Here is a 17,675-nt window from a genome sequence, read left to right as displayed (position 1 = left end):
GCATCTGAGGGACTGTGACGTTGAGGGACAAGAGTGATGCTTCCACGACCCCTGATGAGTAAAAGAACGTTATATTCATTTTTGCAAATCGTTTCCATTTTCCCTCTCTCTGTAGTTTCTTTCCATTTTCATTTTTGAATGCCCTCTGCACGACTTTGCTTAGCTGGAAATCTTGCCAAGGTTTCTTTAAACTGATTTTACCCTCCACTGCTTATCTCCGCCTCTTGAGACGATTCTACCTAATCATCCATCATCTTCCTCTAAGATTTGACAAATGAGTTTATATTCTAAACACGTGGGGCCTTTGCTAGACGTTTGTGTTTGGCGGATCAAGTCTGATGCCTCCTAAGAAGCTTCCCGGCTCTCTGGGTCTCCCTACTCTAGCAATGAATTTACGTTGGTATAACTTCTGATTTGAAGTCAATAGTCCCTGCAGGGTATTCATTTTCCATTTTTGGATTTTCATAAAGTCAGGGTTTTGAATGATTCAGATCCTTTTCATCCCTATTCTGCCATGAGCTCTCTCCTGCGGAGGTCGGGTGGCATCGCCGGGCACAGCGAGCGGCCACAAGCCTCGGCCTCGCGGCCCTCTCCCGGCCCTCTCCCGACCCTGCGCGCTGCTGCTCTTTGCGCCCGGACCATTCACTCTGGGTACCACGCGCCGGAGTACTGCCAACGGCAGTCTCAGCTTGGGCATTTGCTAATGACTGCGCACCTTAGGGAGGATGTACAGAAAAGTGTGAGCCCGGAGGCCCGCAGGAGAAGGCGGGGGCACGGTGGCTGCCAGGGTGCAGAAGCGGGAGCCAAGCGGCAAAGCTGCCAAGGAGGTGTCCAGAAGCGCCGGCGAAGGGGAAGATAGCACACCCGCCGAGCTGCGCATGCGCACCCCTCCTCCCCTTCGAGTCGCCATCTTTCAGGAGCACAAAGAGCGCCGGCCTAGACCCCCAGAGATCTTCGGCGGCCGTGGCTACCAGCTTGGAGCATGCGCCTTTCGGCCCGGACGTACTCGGGGGGCGGGGGAGGGGGAAGGAAGTGGGCGCAGCCCCAAAAGAGGCGCGATGGCGAAAGCGCAATGACGATGTGACGCCGGAAGCCTCGGGCCTGCCTTCCCGTCGGGCGTTGGGCCAGAGGACCAGAGCACAACGGAAACGGAGCCTATTGGTTTCCGGCAACAACGGCGAGGGGCGGCCCGTAACCCGGAAGAGCTCCCATTCTGCGTCAGGGCCCGGCGGTGACGGCGGCCGCAGTTCGGTGGGAGCAGAGCCGCCATGGGCTCCTCGAAGAAGCACCGCGGGGAGAAGGAGGCGGCAGCGGGGGCCGGGGCGGGGGCAGCGGGGAGTTCGGGCCCGGGCACAGCCGAGCAGGCGCCCCGGCACCGCGAGCATAAGAAACACAAACATCGCAGCGGGGGCGGCGGGAGCGGGAGCGGCGGGGGCGGAGCCGGCGAGCGGCGCAAGCGCAGCCGGGAGCGCGGCGCCGAGAGGGGGAGCAGCCGCCGCGGGGGCGAGACCGAGGCCCGCAACGGGAGCGCGCACGGGCGCGAGCGCAGCCAGGTCGAGCCTGTGGAGCGGAGAGTGAAGCGAGAGAAGCGCGATGACGGCTACGAAGCTGGTGAGCGCGATGCCCGAGGGGCGGGGCCGGGCCCGGGAAGGGCCTGTGGAAAGGCGGGACTTGGAAGGGCGGGAGCGAGGCTCGGCCAATGAACGCCCGGAGGTGGAGCCTGCCCTTCTGACTGGCCAGGAAGAAAGCGGGAGGTGGGGAGGGGGCGGTGTGAGCGCTGCGCCGGACCTTTCCCCTCCCCCGCTGAGTCGAGGATCTGTGGGGACAGATCCACAAATATTTGTTCTGTTTCCCCGCGCTTGACAGGTGGGGAAACTGAGGTCAGAGAGGGGAAGTGACTGTCAAAGGCACCATTGTATCTTTGGTTTGAGGTGGCCGATCCTGGGGCTAGGGGTGCGCAACTGCCACCTGCGTTCAGGTTCCCCAGATGCAAAGCGAGTGGGTCAGTCAGTGAACAAGATGCCTACTGTGTGCCAGGCGCTGTACCAACAAGGCAGGCCCTGCCCTGGAGGAGCTTACACTCTAGTGGGGGGGACAGACAAGCGCTGTGCTGGATAAAGAGGAAATCACTGACGGAGGGAAGGCTTCCTGTGGAAGGTGGAGGCGGCAGAGCCCGTCCAGGCCTGGGGACAGCGGGAGGCAGGGGTCACTGGATGGAGGAGGACGGAAGGGGAGGACTTGAGTACCAAGCAGAGGGCCCAGGGAGCCTCTGCAGTGGGCTGAGTGGGGGGTGACCTGCACTGGAGGAAAATCAAAATCACCGCAGTGGCTGGACGGAGCATGGGCTGGAGTGGGGAGAGACTGGAGGCAGGCGGGCCTGGGGGGTGGGGGCAGCGTTGGGGGAGAGAAGGGGACGATTTGAGAGATGTGTGGAAGGGGAAATGGTTTTGTGTGTGATCCTGTGGGTGAGGGAGTAATGGAGTAAGAGAATTCCATTAGATGATGTTGAAAATCCCTTCCAGCTCTGACTGGGAAGCCCTGTCATCTGATTCCAAATCTGCATCTGTTTCTACTGCTTGGCCCAATTCCCGAGTTTCTTCAGCTCTGACTCTGTACCTTAAAAACCTCGGCCTGGACCCTGGCTGAGACACAGCTCCTGCCCTCATGGAGCTCAAGGTTCATTAGGGGATAAAACCCAAAACTTAGATGAATGCAACAAGCAGAAATAGGAGGTGAGGTCAGGTGGGAAAGATTATCAGTGACCAGGAAAATGTTCTTAGAGAAATAGGACATTTAAATTTGATTTTAAAGGGTGAGCAGGAATTCAGGAAGGGAGAGGTATTGGGAATCACCAAGACCTGAAAGTTGGGGAGCCTGGAGCAGTACAGGGAGTGGCTGGAGAATAGAGTGAGGATAAGATGAGATGGAAAAGTGGGCCATTCCCAGCTGGATGAAGGCCTCATACACCACAGAAACAACCTTCCACTTGATCCATGTTCTGACAGGAACTATTGGAGGGTTTGAACTCAAATGATAATAGTATGCTCTCACATAAGTACCTTAGATTTACAAAATGTTTTCCTCTACAACAGTTCCATGAGAGGGAGAGAGAACGTGAATATTATTAGCACTATTTTACATGTGAAGAAGTCAGAGCTGGGAAAGATTAGATTGGTTTGCCAGAGGTGACAGGGGGGTTAGGGCTGGGAGAGATGGAAGTGAAATGGGCCACGTTAGTGGGAGTCATCTCTGTGCCTACTAATCTGCTTGGGATTCCTGCTTAGTTATAGATTGGACTGAAGATCCCTCCCAAGTGTGAGATGCTTTGATTCTAAGTGGTCTGTCCAGCTCTCTATCCTAGGCCTTCTGGTTCCCAGGCCAGAACTCTTGTTTTATGCTTCCCTACCTGGGCTTGAGATTGGCTTAGATTTGTTTGGAGGGATAATGAAACATTTCTAGCCTCCAATTCTTAATCTGTCCTTTCCCAACCAACACAAGGAAGAGCCTTCCCGGGACATTGGGGGAAGGTGTGTTGATGCCTGGCAAGGGGAAAGCTGAGTTTTGGAGCTAAAGAAGTTTTTTCCCAGGTAGGGTTATGGAGGCAAGATGAAAAGGCCAGGGAATGAGCATAGCCTTGGTGTCTGTGTCTGGTGGTATTCTGGGGCTTAGAACTCCTGAGCTCGGGGCTTCCTGATCCTGGATTCCAGATCTCAATTGTTTGAACCCTGGTCAGGATGCCCTCAAAGCAGCACTGAAGGTCAGTAGAGTGGTCCTTACCCTTCCCCTTCTTGTTCCAGCCACCAGCTCCAAGGCCAGCTCTGGAGATGCCTCATCTCTCAGCATTGAGGAGACCAAGTGAGTGACTGGCTGGGATGACCTGGTTCAGCAATGCCCTCCTCTGACCTCTTCCAACAGTGTTCTGCTAATGGCCCCAAGGAAGCCTTGTTCTTAGTCCTTCCAAATGAGTGCTGAGCAGCATCTCTCCCCAGTCCCTTTTCTTCTCATTAGTCCATCCAGAATTTAGTTGCCCTGTGTTTCCCAATAGCCTCATAACCGTAACCATCTCTTTTGTTCTCAGTAAACTCCGAGCCAAGTTGGGCCTCAAACCTTTGGAGGTCACTGCTGTCAAGAAGGGTGAGTGCTGGGATGGGCTGACTGAGAAATATTGAGTAGGACTGAAGGAGGGCATTTTGGGAGTCAGGAAGGAGCGTTGGGTGCACAGAGCAAAGCCCAAAGTTGGTGTATCAGCCTTGATAGCTGAGTGTACTGCCCTGTGGTTGATTCTACGGGGGAGTCATCGTAATGGCACATGTTTATGTCATGCTTTAAGGTTTGCGAAGCATTATGCTGTCTGATACAAAGAAAACCTAAGACAGCGTCTCTGTATTTAGAGCTTCAGTTTGTCAGAGAGACAGGGTAAAGGTATTTGTAAAAGCCATGAGAATGTGTCAGGTGCAGACGTGGTCTGGAGAGAGCAGAGACCTGTGTGAGGCGGCTTGGTGGGTGGGGGTGATTCACCGAGTTCAAACAGGGAGGAAAGGGGGTCACTATCCCTGGGCCCTATCCTTCCAGAGGCGGCAGGCACCAAGGAGGAGCCAGTGCTGGCCGACGTGATCAACCCAATGGCCTTGCGGCAGCGTGAGGAACTTCGTGAAAAGCTGGCGGCAGCCAAGGAGAAGCGGCTTCTCAACCAGAAGCTAGGGTGAGTGGAGAAAGCCCCGGGGGTGGGCGGGCAGGCACATGCACAGATGGATAGATGGATGCATAAACGTCTGGGGTGGATTGTGAGGCAGGAGCAGATGTAGGCCTTAAAACGGGGATGCTTGGCAGCAGGAGGGGACCCGTAGAATGGGTTGGAACCTTCTTTTCCATGTTCCTCCTTCCTCAGGAAGATTAAGACCCTGGGGGACGATGATCCGTGGCTAGATGACACAGCCGCGTGGATTGAGAAGAGTCGTCGGCTCCAGAAAGAGAAGGATTTGGCTGAGAAGAGGGTGAGAACCTGGCCTGGGAAGGGTAGGGAGAGAGAGCCTCGGGAGGCCCGAGTCTGGGGGACAGCTGGGTCAAGCCAGCTCCCTCCCCAGGGCTGGGGGGAGGTGAGGCCTCTTGCTTCCTGGAGATGCTCTTTGCTTTGCCTTCTCCATTCATAGTGGGGCTGGCTCCCGGACTATCTACCTGTCAAGACCTTCGTGTTCTTTGTGCATGTGTGTGTGTCCGTCTGTCCACGTCTGTCCTTTCTCCCCTCTAAATGCTGTCTTACCACACCGAATTCCTGGAAGCCTGTACATTGTCCTCCCACCCATCCCGTCCCATAGGCCAAGCTGTTGGAGGAAATGGACCAAGAGTTTGGAGTGAGCAGCCTGGTAGAAGAGGAGTTCGGACAGAGGCAGAAAGTGAGCTGCAGGGAAGGGCTGGGGTTTCGAGGGTGCTTCAGGCTCCTGTCTGTGGGGGGAGAACTGCCCAGCTAGATGGGTCCTGGGCATCCCCAGCAGTTGTATGGGGGCCACTGACGCTGCCTTTGTGTGTCTGCTCTAGGACCAGTACAGTGCCCGGGACCTGCAGGGGCTGACTGTGGAGCACACCATCGATTCCTTCCGTGAGGGGGAGACCATGATCCTTACCCTGAAGGACAAAGGTATGGCCGCGGGCCTGCTGGGGAGAAAGAGACAGGAGGGCCAGACTGAGTCTGGAGCCTGGGTGACCACGGCCACCTCTCCCTGTAGGCGTGCTGCAGGAGGAGGAGGACGTGCTGGTCAACGTGAACCTCCTTGACAAAGAACGGGCAGAGAAGAACGTGGAACTTCGGAAGAAGAAGCCAGATTATCGACCCTATGCCGAGGATGAGAGTGTGGACGACATGGCCGTGGTTTGTAGGGGATGACTGAGGGAGGGGGCAGGGCTCAGAGAGCCCGTCAAGTGGGAAAGGAGGAAGGGACTTGGGGGTGGAGATGGGGCTGACGCTGCTACCCTCCACAGTTTAAGCCTCGGTCCATTCTGGCCAAGTACGATGAGGAGCTGGAAGGAGAGCGGCCACACTCGTTCCGACTTGATCGCGGCGGGACGGCTGATGGAGCCCGAGAACGGGAGCTGGAGGAGATCCGGGCCAACCTGAGGCAGCAGGCGCAGTCCCTGACGATGGCCGGACCCCGGCTTGCCTCAGAGTACCTCACCCCACAGGAGATGGTGAGTTTCTAGCAGAGATAAATGGATGAAGGCATCCAGAGCCTGCCGGGGGTGATACAACCTCACGCAGATCTCAGGATCCCTTGTTCTGCCTGTGAGTGAGCCACCTGGGCAGAACCCTCAAAGGGCCCCAGGTGTGTCTGCTCAGGGAGGGTGTAGTATCTCAGGAGAATGTGAGGAAGGAGGAGACTTTTGTGGGGTGGGAGGCTTTACAAAGAGGAACCTGGGAGTTCTCAGTTTCGAATGCTTCTGAATGGAGGTGTAGCAGTCACAAGGAAAGGCCTGCTCTGGGATAGGGAGGCTACACCTGCCCTCTTACAAATGGGCCTGAATGGGGGAAGGCAGAGTCATGAAATCAGGATGGGATAGTGTGCTGTGTCAGGACCTCCACACCGGCTGAGGAGTTCTTTTATCCCATTGGCCAGAGGAAGCCCCAAAGGGGTTTGTACTGGGAAGTGCGTGGACAGGGGTCTGCATTGGCAACAGGAGTTTGACAGCACTGTGAAAGAAGGGTGGGAGGAAGGCAGGGTGGTTGTCCAGAAGAACAAAGGGCCCAAACCAGCATGGCAGCAGGTGGATGGGAGACATTTGGGGCTGCACTGGAGATCCCAGAGAGAAGACTTAAAGACTATCTACGGACAGGAGAGGAAAGAGTCCTCAGTGCAGTGCCTGGTAGCAAGCCTAGAGGCCAAGAGGATGGCAGCATCTGGAGCAGCAGTTTTAGATAGACTGGATTAGATCAGGGGTGGTGAACGTTCAGGCTCAAGGCCACAAGTGGCCTTTTGACTAAGTCCAAGTTTTATAGAACAAATACTTTTATTAAAGGGATTTGTTCTGTGAAGTTTGGGTTCAGTTAAAAGGCTGCCCTTGAGACCCTAGAGGGCCACATGTGGCCTCGAGGCCTCAGGTTCCCCACCCTGGATTGAGTTGTTGGCTGGACGGCATCATGGAGCTCTCTAATAGCTGGAGGTGTAGATGTGAGAGTGATCAGGCTGGAGGAGATCCTTGGACTCATTGGAGGGATGAGATGCCCAAAGAGAATGTCAGGAGGACAGGAAAGTCCAGGCCAGAGCCTTTGGGGGGTGGGGAGAGGAGAAGGATGGAGTAGGGAAGGAGAGTGGGGAGTCTTGTTCAGGTAATAGTAAGGCCAGTGTCCCTGGGTCCCAGAGCACAGGGTGGCAGGGAGGCAAGGGTGGGGGGTGGTGTAAGAAGACTGGAAAGGTAAGAAGGGGCCAGGTGAGGGAGGGCTGGGAAAGCCAAGAGGAGGATTTTGTATTTAATCCTGGAGAGGAAAGTGGGGGTGGGTGGGGGTGTGTGTGTGTGTGTGTGTGTGTGTGTGTGTGTGTGTGAGTGTGTGTGAGACGTATGTGCTCAGAGCTGTTGCATTTTAGGAAGTGGACTGGTGGCAGAGTGGAAACTGGGCTGGGTCAGGGAGAGGCTCAGTACAGGAAGGGAAGAGAGCATATGTTCTAGGCTCCTTTTTTTTGCCAGGGTTTCTAACTGGGATCAGGGATGTTGTAGGTAATTTACCTGGTTTTTACTCGCCTTTGCTAGTCTTATGGAAAAGGTGGAGAGGTGCGGGTGGCATTGTAGTGCAGTCAAGTGCTCACAAATGGTTTGAAGGTAAGCTCCCGTGGGGGCCTCGATCTCTGCGGGTTAGATTTAGTGCAGCTGACCCCCAGCCAAATGCCAGGGCGAGTATCCAAATGGATCTTGACAGGTCAGACTGTTGGGCACAGATAAAGGAAGTGTCTGACAGAGGTGGCCTCACCGGACAGGAGTTTGTTTTAAGGAGATCTGAGGGTTTGGCTCAGGAGTGCCATGGGCCAGGGGAGGTAACACGCCTGTGGGCATTAAACCGTGGAGCTTGGAGGAAGCCACAGAGGGAGACCCGTAGCCCTGGGTACCACAGGGGGCAGCTCCGGGTACCACAGAGATGTCTGTGAGCTGGGGAGTGTCCAGAGGAAGGCTGGAAGGATAACAGAGGGACCACCTGGAGCTAACGCGGGGGAGGGTTGGTCAAGAGAACTGAGGGTGCTGATGTCGGAGAAGAGAAGGATCCTGCAGGGGACAGGCTTCGGATGTTTGAAAGAAGGGTCCGACTCTTGGTGCTTATCTCGAGGTGGTAGAAGCAGGAGCCACCGTAGAGGGGTGCAAAGAGACAAGGCTAGGCTTGAGAACTGGAGCCATGCAGAAGTGCCTGCCCTAGGAGACGAGGGGTTCCCACTCACTGGGTGGACGGCCGCCTGCAGGAGAGCCTGTGGAAAAGGACCAGAGCGCTAGCGAGGGCCTGGGGGCACCTCAGGCTGGTGGCAGATCGAGGCCCGACTCTCCCTCTCCTCCCTGCCCCCCACCCCCCAGGTGACCTTCAAAAAGACAAAACGGAGGGTGAGGAAAATCCGAAAGAAGGAGAAGGAGGTTGTGGTTCGAGCCGATGATCTGCTGCCTCTCGGCAACAAGACGAGCGAGGGCGACTTTGGCTCCAGGTAACTGGGCGCTGCCGGGATGGGGGCAGTGGCTGGGCAGCAGGGCCGCCTGAGCTCAGCGCTCTTTGCCTCCCACAGGTTACGGGGGAGGGGCCGTCGCCGAGTTCCTGAGGCTGAGGAGGAAGTCTCCGGAGAGCCGGAGAGGGAGGCCCCTTCCCAGCTCCCCCAGTCCGATGACACCCGAGTGGAAAACATGGACATCAGCGATGACGGTGAGGGGCTGTGTTGGCTTGGTCGGGGGTGGGGGGAGTGGCCGCAGAGCCTGGTAGGCAAGGCTCAAACTGGGCCCGTGTCTGTCCCCTAGAAGAGGGGGGAGCCCAGGGACCGGGCTCTCCCGAGACCTTGGAGGAGGACCAAGTAGAGGCAGAACTACAGAAGCAGCTGGAGAAGGGGCGGCGGCTGAGGCAGCTGCAGCAGCTCAGAGACAGCGGGGAGAAGGTGAGCGTCGGAGGGGCCCGGGCTGCTGCATCCTTCCACACCCGTCACGTCTGCCCTAAATCTTCTCTTCTCTAGGCTAAACACCCCCATCTCCCCACAGGTGATCGAGATCGTCAAGAAGCTGGAGACGAGGCGGAGCCGGGAAGAGGATGAAGACCCCGAGAGGAAGGGGGCGATTGTGTTCAATGCCACCTCGGAGTTCTGCCGCACCCTGGGGGAGATCCCCACCTACGGGCTGGCTGGCAACCGGGAGGACCAAGAGGAGCTCATGGTGCGTCCTGTCAGGAGGGCGACCGTGGTGCTCCTCTGGCCTCGGCCTGCCTGTCCACCAGAGGAGCTGGTGCCAGAGAACAGGGCTGAACGTTGGGTATCTGGTGGCCTGTTTTTCCCACTAGGACTTTGAGCGAGACGAAGAGAGGTCTGCCAATGGTGGCTCAGAGTCTGATGGCGAGGAGAACATTGGCTGGAGCGCCGTCAACCTGGATGAGGAAAAGCAGCAGCAGCATGTGAGGAGGCGGGAAAGCGGGGCCAGGGAGGATGGGCAGAGGGGCATGGGGCAGGGAAGACTGCAAACGTGGTCTGGTGACCCGACCATCGACAAGGGCACCTTCCTTCCAACCCCCCTAGTTCTCAGCTTCTTCTACCACCATTCTGGATGAGGAGCCCATCGTGAATAGGGGGCTCGCCGCCGCCCTGCTCCTGTGTCAGAACAAAGGTAACCAAGGAGGCTTGAGAGACCCCCGCGGGACATCTGAGGGAGGGGCGGCCAGGGTCCAGGTGTTCCTAAGGTTCTCTTCCTTAGGGCTGCTGGAGACAACGGTGCAGAAGGTGGCTCGGGTGAAGGCCCCCAACAAGTCTCTGCCTTCCGCTGTGTACTGCATCGAGGATAAGATGTGAGTGGGGCGGGGAGCCCCTGACGGCAGGACTTTGGCCCTTCACAGACAGGTGGGGGTCAGTCTTCTGAGGGGCCGCCTTTGTGTTGTCCACCACAGGGCCATCGATGACAAGTATAGTCGGCGGGAAGAGTATCGCGGTTTCACGCAGGATTTCAAGGAGAAAGATGGCTACAAGCCCGACGTCAAGATCGAGTATGTGGATGAGACGGGGAGGAAGCTGACGCCCAAGGAGGTAGGGGAGCGTGGGGCCCCTCGGGGCCATGCTCTGGTCAGGCTGAGCCTGCATCCAAGCCTGGAGTCCTGCTTCCCAAGGGGATTGGCTCCCCTTTTACATGTCTCTAACTGTTAGGAACTTTCCTTTACTAGAAGCTGCCACTTCTCCTCACGGCCCCTGGTTCTGCCTTTGGGGGCTCAGAAGAGCAAGTGTAACTCTCCTTCTGTGGTCCTTTCAGATGTTGGCAGGAATTCCTAAGACATCCTTGCATGGTGTGGTTTTTAATCCCCTTGCCATTGGGGTTTTCGTCCTGGATCTTTCCTAATGACGTGCCTAGAACCAACCACGTTCCTCCCGATGTCCTCTGTCAGGGTTAAAGACAGCAGGAAGCCCAGGAAGGCATTAGCTTTTCTTGTTGGCATTTAACATTGGTCACTCATGGTGAGCTCCCATGGTACTAGATGTCCCCGACTCCTCCAGTTCTTTTAAGTCCTGTGTATTGGAGGCAGGGAGCCTGGCCCTGCAAGTCTAAGAAATCTGGGTTAAATACCCACCCTGCGTCTTCCCGTGACTATCCGTATGATCCGTATGTTACTTCGCATTGAGTTCTGTTTAATCCATAAAACAAATGGCTTGGTCTAGATGACTGGCCTTCAGGGTCTCTCTGAGCTCAGGACCCATGGTACTCAGACTTGGCCAACTCGGCCTATCCCAGTTGGGTACTGGTGAAGCTGGGTTGGCAGATGAACTGTCTGAGGAATGAACGTCATCAGATGGGGCCCAGTGCCATCATCCAGCTTATCAGCTGTCTCATCTGCCTAGTGGATTGAGCAGGCCCTCTGGCCTTCAACCCAGTCGTTGCTGACTGAGTTGAAGGTCAGTGCCCCGAGGCACTCGTCAGATACTGACCCATCAACGGCTCCACTTTGTTTCTGGTCATTCAACCAGTTTTGAAGTAGCCAGCCTCCAGTACCTTAAAGTCCACAGTTCCTGTGCCTGGATAGAAACGGAGATCAGGCTGGTCTGGCCTGGCCCAGTCTACCTCGATGATGCCGTTTTGACTGTCAGTGACCGCGTCCCGCCCGCGACAGTTGTGCCAGGAATCCGTCGCGCTCCCTGGCCTGTCCTGTCATCTGCTGGTTATTTTAGGGTGGGGGTGAGGGGTGCAGTCCTCCTGGGCCAGGTGACAGATTCATTTTTGTTCTATTCCTTCTAGTCTAAATGCTGTCCTTCCCAGAGAAAAAAGCAGATGAAGGGTCATGTAGTCCTTCCTTCCAGCCTTCTGGGCCGTGTCCTTTTCCCTTCTCGTATCTTTATCTTGTTCCCAATCCAGCCCCCCAAAGCCCCTTCCTGGCTCTTGTCAGCACTGATGCTCGCTTTCAAGACTGTGCTCCCCTGGCTTCCATCTTCTCTACATTTCACCAAAGTCCGCTGCTTATTTGAGTTCCTTGCGCCTCGCCCTTCTTCTCTTTGGCTTTTACGATAATGTGGTTCTTGTGAATTCGCCCACCTCTGGAGAAGACTTTCCAAGTCACCTTTCCCAAATCTAGTGTCTCAGATATCCTTCAAGAACAGGATGGACCGGCCACTTCTTCCCAAGGTTCAGCCCTCAATTCTTCCTTGTTGGTCTGTCTGGAAGAAGTTAGCATTAAAGCAGGCCTCAGACTGATGACTGTCTTTGCCATCAAGGATTCCAAGAGATGTGCAGGGATGGTCATTGCCCATCCCTGGCTCTTTCTGTCCCAGTGGGGGTTGGCATGCAGTGCTGTCCCTTGTCAGTCCTCCCTCTCCTGCTCCACAACAGGGCCCCTTGAGAGCCCCATTGAACCAACCTCCTCACGGCAGGCTCCATGTATCCTCTCTACACTTGTGTATGTATGTGCCCAAGACCACAGTCTTTCCTGTGAGACGGTGTGCCCCCACCGGCCAGGCTCTGGAGCACCTGGTCTGGCAGACAGAAGGACAGGCCCTGGCCTGGCCCGGCCCAAGAGCTGCATTTTGAGCCATCTACCAAAAGTGCAGGTTGTCTTCTCAGGAACACAAAGCCTTCAAGTCAGTTGCAGTAACGCGGAAACGTTTACCTTTGTCCCCCCCGTCTTGGTTTCTTGGCAAGGATCCCATCGTCTAGCGATGCTACCTGCTACTCTTCTGGGGGAGGGTTATCCTTTGTCCCTATGGGAATCCTTGGGATGCTTCAAGCCCGAGACCAGCAGGATGGATAGTAGATGTCTCTGAGGTGGCCAGACTCATCAGGTGTCGCTACCTCAGGCACCAGCCCTGCCCTCCTTGGGGAGAACCCAATCTTCAGGTGGCACGCATTGAGTGCATGGAGGTTTGCCAAGGGCTCCACTGGGGCCTGCAGCCCTGGGAGGCAGGTGCTCTCATCTTCATTTTAGCCAAGCATCTGAGGCCACCTCTCCTGACTCTGAAGGTCAGCACTCGCCTCCTCCTTTTTCTCCCATCAAGTCTTCATCATCCAGACTCTAGACCTTGCTTGACGTCTCGTCCTCCTTACTCTCTCACTGCTCTTCTTTTAACATGGAACGTTTTGTGTCCTCTGGTAGGAAGTTTCCTCCCCGTCCCCCGGTATAAAGGACCATTCCCTGCAGACTGCCTCTCATCCCCCATTATTCCAGATTTCTTTTGGCAAGCTGCCTGTTGGCTCTATGTCCCTTCATCTGTCACTAGGATTTCACTCTCTCAACCTCAAGTTTCTAGCATCTTTTCTCTTTTCTTCCCCATCCATCTCCCCTTACTTTTCCTCACACTACCAGCCAGCCTCTCGTCCACAAGGCATCACAGTGGCCCTCCTTACAGTTCAAATTACTGAGGCCCAAAGATGCTTTCCCACGTTTCCGGGGTTTTGGACTTAAAACTCTGTGCTTTTGCTAGTCAGCTTCTCTGCCTGAGGTTTCACTTCCCTAAAACAGAAATGGCTGTACCTGTAGGGTATCGGGTGCAGGTCTGTGTTGCTCCAAGTAATCTCTGACTGACCTCTCTGCCCAGGCCTTCCGGCAGCTGTCCCACCGATTCCACGGAAAAGGTTCGGGCAAAATGAAGACTGAGCGGCGGATGAAGAAGCTTGATGAGGAAGCTGTGAGTGGCCAAGCAGGCCCTGGGGGGGTGGGGGGGGCTTTCAAGGGTTTGCAAACTATGGCTGCTAAGCTCGAGGGGTTCCCGTTACAGCTCTTGAAGAAGATGAGCTCCAGCGACACCCCCCTGGGCACAGTGGCCTTGCTCCAAGAGAAACAGAAAGCCCAGAAGACCCCGTACATTGTGCTCAGTGGCAGCGGGAAGAGCATGAACGCGTGAGCGGGGGACGGGCCTTGGGAGGGAGGGGGATCGGGGGCGCCTGTGTCTGCTTCCTTCTCTCATCTCCTGTCTCTCCTTTCCACAGGAACACCATCACAAAGTGAAGATGTCCCATTTCCTCAGTCCTTTAATATTAAAGCTCCCTCCTATTTTTTCCTCCCTTGTTTAAGTTATGATTTCGTTTCCTCCTGTGGGGTGGGGATGGGACTGTGTATTGCCTCTGCTGGGGCCCATTCTGAAACGCCCCCACCCAGCCACGTTTTTGGTCTCTCCTTTCCACTGGAGCGAGACATCAGAGTCGGAATCGCTTTACTAGGCACACTGGTACAAGTCTCTCAACCCACCAGGGGTTTAATCTCTTACAGAGAAGAATAGGAGTCCAGATGGGAGCCCTGCCTCATCCCCAGCCAGGGGGTGGATCCACAGAGCAGCCCCATTTATGTCCATGGAGGTGGGGTCAGGGTGCAGGCTAGGTTTCCAGTTGGAAGGGAAGCCAGAGTCTCAGGCCTCTCCTTCACTCTCCTCCTCACTCTCCTGGTACTGTACTCGATTGGTGTTGACAAAGAGGTCTGAATCATCTTCAGAACTTTCGTCTTCTGAAGACTGGGCTGCTCCTGGGAGTTCTGGCTGAGGCAGTCTGCAGGGAGGAGGAGGACGGTGACTGAGAGAGGCTCCTGGAACATCCGCCACACCCCCCAGGACCTAAGCATTTCCAGATTTTAGTGGGGAAAGCAGAAAAGTGGGAGCAGCTCGCACCCCTGTGCTGCTTGAGAACCATCAGTCCCATTTCCACCTGAGAAAATGGAGGCTTGGCAATGGGGCAGTGCTAGCCCCAGTGAGATAGCCGGGGATGGCCCTTCTAGTTTAGTGTTCATAAGCTACCGGCCAGACCAGTCCATCCAACAGAAGGGTCCTGGCCTATAAATGGGCTCTCCTTTGGGGGATTCCTGCGCCCTCACCTGTTCCTGCTGCTGTTCTGTTTCTCAGCTACCTCAGAGAAGGCTTCAGGCCTGAAAAGGGAAAGGATTAGTAGAGGGGTGGGGGGAGCTGGCCAGGTAAGCCCTTCCCCCCAGGACCCAGGCAGCTCCTACCAGAGACCCTCCTTCTGTAGGGAGCGGACGTGGTCCTTGCAGAGCACGAAGGAGATCTCGGCCTTCACCTTCTCCCCCTCCTCGATGGGGTCCACGATAAGGAAGTCCCCTGCAGGAGAGGCCCCCGGTGAGGCGGGCAGCCAGGCTTGCTTGGGGTGCCTCGGCGGCCTGGGCTCCCCCTGCCCGCCCTTACCTCTCTTGATCCAGATGTTCTTGCGGTACTTGGAGGGCATGCTGACCAGGAAGCGCTGCCCCTGCGCGGTCTCCACCTCGTGCAGGTTGTTGCCGGGGGTCCCTAAGACCTGCCCACGACGGAGGACAGCGCGTTGTGGGGGAGGGGAACGGGGACAGGCTTGGGGGGGGGACCCGGGGGGGGGGGGGGGCCGGGGCCGGGGGGGGGGGGCTCACCTTCACGATCTGCTGCTGGTCCGAGGGCACCATGTGCTCCCCCAGCACCTCCTGCACCACGTGCTTCCGCTTGGTGGCCTGAGACATGCTGGGTCCGGGGCTGCAGAGGTCAAGACGGAGCCCCCGTCCCCCAACAGAGGTCAGTGACCGGGCCAGGGTCACACACACACACCCCGAACCCAGCTTCTCCCTCTGCAAATGAGGAAGCGGAGGCGCGGGCGTGACCCGGGTGCCTGTGGGGTGGTCGAGGGGGGAGGTGATGACGGTCCAGCCGGCCCTACCCAGACACTGCTGGGGGAGGGGGAGTGGGCCCGTCTCCGGCCACCGCTGGAAGCCCTCGCTACCCAAGATCAGGAGACGGCCGCAGTGGCCTGGGCCCCGGCAACGCCGTCTCCACGGAGCCCGCCCGGATTGACACCATCGGCCCTCCCCCGCTTACCTTCCTGCTGGCCGCCGCCGCCTCCGACACACCGCGCCAGCCCGAGCCGAGGACTTCCGGAGACCGCGCTTCCGGTGCTCTCCCGGGGAGGGCTGGGAGGGCTCGGCGTCCCCGGCTAAGTCTTCCCCCTGATGAGCAGCGCTGACCCTGGCACTTTCGTTCCGCCGGCGCCGGGAGGAGCGCGGCCGGAGGTCTGGCCATAGAGAAGGAAGGGCGGAGCGCCCGCCGTCTCCATGGCAACAGTCCCGAGGCGCGCTTCCGCCGCAGCAGCGCGTGCGCCCGTCTCTATGGTCGCTGCTCGGACTGGACACGCCCCGTTGGGCGGTGTGCCCTCGCCTCCCTCCCCTCTACTTCCCGCCTCCCTTCGAATTGCCCTTGACCCGGAAACGACTTTGACAACCTGGAAGCGGAAGCCGGCACGCGCTGTGCGGGATTGAGGTAGCGGCGGGAGAGGCTGGTTGGTACGAGCGTGACCGTTACTGGAGCTGGAGCCGGAGCCGGTGGGCGCGCGCGTGGCTGGCGGGCGCCAGGGTCGTGGGCAGGGGTGGGGCGAGTCGAGCGAGCGCCGGGCGGGTGCGGTGGCCCCCCCCTCCCCGGGCTAGGGGACGTGGGAGGGGGGGCGGCAGACGGGGGCATGAGGGGGCGGGGCCTGTGAGGGGGCGGGGCCGCGTGGTTTCGGCCGGCGGCCCAGGAAGGCGACCACGTGCGGATGGGGCGGGGCCTGCGCGGGCAGTGTGCCCCCGCCTCTGCCCCGTCCCGGGATCCTTCTCCCGGCGGGGCGGAGCGGAGGGGCGGAGGCGAGCGGTTCCTGTCCGTGGTCCGCCCCCAGGTCCGTGGTGAGGAGCCATGATGACCTCCCAAAAGCACCGCGACTTCGTGGCCGAGCCCATGGGGGAGAAGCCCGTGAGGAGCCTGGCGGGCATCGGAGAAGTGCTGGGCAAGAAGCTCGAGGACAAGGGCTTCGACAAGGTTCGGGGCCCTCGCGTTACGGAAGGGGAAACCGAGGCCGGGGAGCCTGGCCGGCGGCTGCGTGCCCTGGCGTGCTAAGCGTCTGCGCAAGCGCGTGCAAGCATGCAGCCCCCAGAGAAGGGTTCGGAGGGGCACGTGACCGGAGGAAGGGAGGCCCCTGGCGTGTGGGGGAGAGGCATTGAGGTGGGTGTCCAGTTGTTCCTCTTTTGAGCCTCAGTTTCCTCATCTACAAGATGGGCCGATCGTGGGGCAGCTGGGTGGCGCAGTGGATAGAGCATCGGCCCTGAAGTCGGGAGGACCTGAGTTCAAATCTAGCCTCAGATAGCTCACCAGGGACGCCGAGATGAGCCCTTTAGAAGGGATGGGGTCAGAGCCGCTCCGGGAGCTGGAAGGAGGTGCCTAGGATTTTACCTGGGTCTAGACTGCTCCTTGTTCCTAGGTACCCCTTGGAGAGGCCTCGGCCTGGTCAGTGGTGGTCTGCTCTCTCCTTGGCTCTGTTGAGAACGTTGAAAGAGTCCGAGCAGAACACAGACCCTGGGTCCCATCTCTTTCTCTGTCTCTCTTACAGGCCTATGTGGTTCTGGGCCAGTTTCTGGTGCTGAAAAAAGATGAAGACCTCTTCCGGGAGTGGCTCAAAGACACCTGTGGGGCTAGCGCCAAGCAGTCTCGGGACTGCTTTGGCTGCCTTCGAGAATGGTGCGATGCCTTCTTGTGAGCCCCGTGCCTGGGGGCCGGCCCCCCTTACCCCCTCCGATGGGTCTTCACAGTTAGCACCCAAGTGGGAAATCCCTTCCCTCCCTCCCTTCCCACCTCCCAATAAAAGGAAAGATTTTTGCTGCCGCCCCCGCCTGGGACACCTTCCCCTCTCCAATGTCATTTTGACTCAAGCCTTCCTGTCCACACCTCAGCATGCTTCCTGTCCCGTAAATTCCAGTGGCGATAGTTATTAGCTTTCCTGGGTGGGTGTCTGGAGTGGGCTCCCACCCCCTAAGTCCCCACTTTTGGTCTCTTTTATGCCATTTGGATAACTTTGGCAGAGGGACATTAACTGCCATTGTAAAGAGTTTTTTAAAACTAATAAAGTCAGCAGCCTTGACATCTGGTCTTAGTTGCGTGAAACAGGAATTGGGGGTTGGGGGGGTGGATGGATCTTGGATCAGAAAGCAGCCACTTCTTTTAAGAACATGGCTCTTGTCAGCGACATGGCCACCCTCGGGTCATTGGAGTCAGTGTCTTGGG

The 17,675-nt window shown here is 57.5% G+C and overlaps 3 protein-coding genes across 5 annotated transcripts; 2 read left to right on the top strand and 1 right to left on the bottom strand.

The window, feature by feature from the left end:
* The first annotated feature begins 1,253 nt into the window (after positions 1-1,253).
* Positions 1,254-13,689, top strand: SART1 (spliceosome associated factor 1, recruiter of U4/U6.U5 tri-snRNP). The gene is made up of 20 exons (XM_027856075.1): positions 1,254-1,611; positions 3,798-3,855; positions 4,079-4,134; positions 4,573-4,702; positions 4,889-4,994; positions 5,316-5,393; positions 5,536-5,635; positions 5,724-5,866; positions 5,977-6,183; positions 8,545-8,669; positions 8,748-8,881; positions 8,974-9,107; positions 9,208-9,378; positions 9,503-9,613; positions 9,735-9,822; positions 9,910-10,000; positions 10,100-10,235; positions 13,224-13,313; positions 13,404-13,525; positions 13,615-13,689. The coding sequence occupies exons 1-20, from the start codon at positions 1,269-1,271 to the stop codon at positions 13,631-13,633; spliced, it is 2,442 nt and encodes an 813-aa protein (XP_027711876.1). The 5' UTR covers positions 1,254-1,268; the 3' UTR covers positions 13,634-13,689.
* Positions 13,690-13,821: 132 nt separating this feature from the next.
* EIF1AD (eukaryotic translation initiation factor 1A domain containing) lies at positions 13,822-15,547 on the bottom strand. Of its 2 annotated transcripts, none has more exons than XM_027856077.1 (6): positions 15,468-15,547; positions 15,029-15,220; positions 14,814-14,922; positions 14,621-14,729; positions 14,489-14,539; positions 13,822-14,166 (listed from the first exon to the last, which is right to left on the bottom strand). In XM_027856077.1, the coding sequence occupies exons 2-6, from the start codon at positions 15,113-15,115 to the stop codon at positions 14,031-14,033; spliced, it is 492 nt and encodes a 163-aa protein (XP_027711878.1). In that variant the 5' UTR covers positions 15,116-15,220; positions 15,468-15,547; the 3' UTR covers positions 13,822-14,030. The 2 variants fall into 2 exon arrangements, with proteins under 2 accessions (XP_027711878.1, XP_027711877.1); XM_027856076.1 differs by having other exon boundaries at positions 15,029-15,128; positions 15,468-15,521.
* Positions 15,548-15,856: 309 nt separating this feature from the next.
* Positions 15,857-17,532, top strand: BANF1 (barrier to autointegration factor 1). 2 transcript variants are annotated; one of them, XM_027856179.1, is made up of 3 exons: positions 15,857-15,967; positions 16,297-16,436; positions 17,005-17,532. In XM_027856179.1, the coding sequence occupies exons 2-3, from the start codon at positions 16,314-16,316 to the stop codon at positions 17,149-17,151; spliced, it is 270 nt and encodes an 89-aa protein (XP_027711980.1). In that variant the 5' UTR covers positions 15,857-15,967; positions 16,297-16,313; the 3' UTR covers positions 17,152-17,532. The 2 variants fall into 2 exon arrangements, with proteins under 2 accessions (XP_027711980.1, XP_027711981.1); XM_027856180.1 differs by having other exon boundaries at positions 15,868-15,928.
* Positions 17,533-17,675: the final 143 nt, after the last annotated feature.

Source organism: Vombatus ursinus, unplaced genomic scaffold (assembly GCF_900497805.2).
Source record: "Vombatus ursinus unplaced genomic scaffold, bare-nosed wombat genome assembly UNPS02011369.1, whole genome shotgun sequence".
NCBI lineage: Eukaryota > Metazoa > Chordata > Mammalia > Diprotodontia > Vombatidae > Vombatus > Vombatus ursinus.
Note: the sequence above shows the minus strand (reverse complement) of the source record. Positions and strands in the feature narration are given on the sequence as shown.

Excerpts from the sequence above, each read along its gene's own strand:
- SART1 (XM_027856075.1), top strand. The coding sequence starts at position 1,269 with ATGGGCTCCTCGAAGAAGCACCGCGGGGAGAAGGAGGCGGCAGCGGGG. Across the intron at positions 5,394-5,535 it reads AGTTCGGACAGAGGCAGAAA|GACCAGTACAGTGCCCGGGA; the intron begins GTGAGCTGCAGG and ends TGTCTGCTCTAG. Across the intron at positions 6,184-8,544 it reads ACCTCACCCCACAGGAGATG|GTGACCTTCAAAAAGACAAA; the intron begins GTGAGTTTCTAG and ends CCCACCCCCCAG.
- EIF1AD (XM_027856077.1), bottom strand. The coding sequence starts at position 15,115 with ATGTCTCAGGCCACCAAGCGGAAGCACGTGGTGCAGGAGGTGCTGGGG. Across the intron at positions 14,540-14,620 it reads CTACAGAAGGAGGGTCTCTG|GCCTGAAGCCTTCTCTGAGG; the intron begins GTAGGAGCTGCC and ends TTCCCTTTTCAG. Across the intron at positions 14,167-14,488 it reads CAGAACAGCAGCAGGAACAG|ACTGCCTCAGCCAGAACTCC; the intron begins GTGAGGGCGCAG and ends TCCTCCCTGCAG.
- BANF1 (XM_027856179.1), top strand. The coding sequence starts at position 16,314 with ATGATGACCTCCCAAAAGCACCGCGACTTCGTGGCCGAGCCCATGGGG. Across the intron at positions 16,437-17,004 it reads AGGACAAGGGCTTCGACAAG|GCCTATGTGGTTCTGGGCCA; the intron begins GTTCGGGGCCCT and ends TCTCTCTTACAG.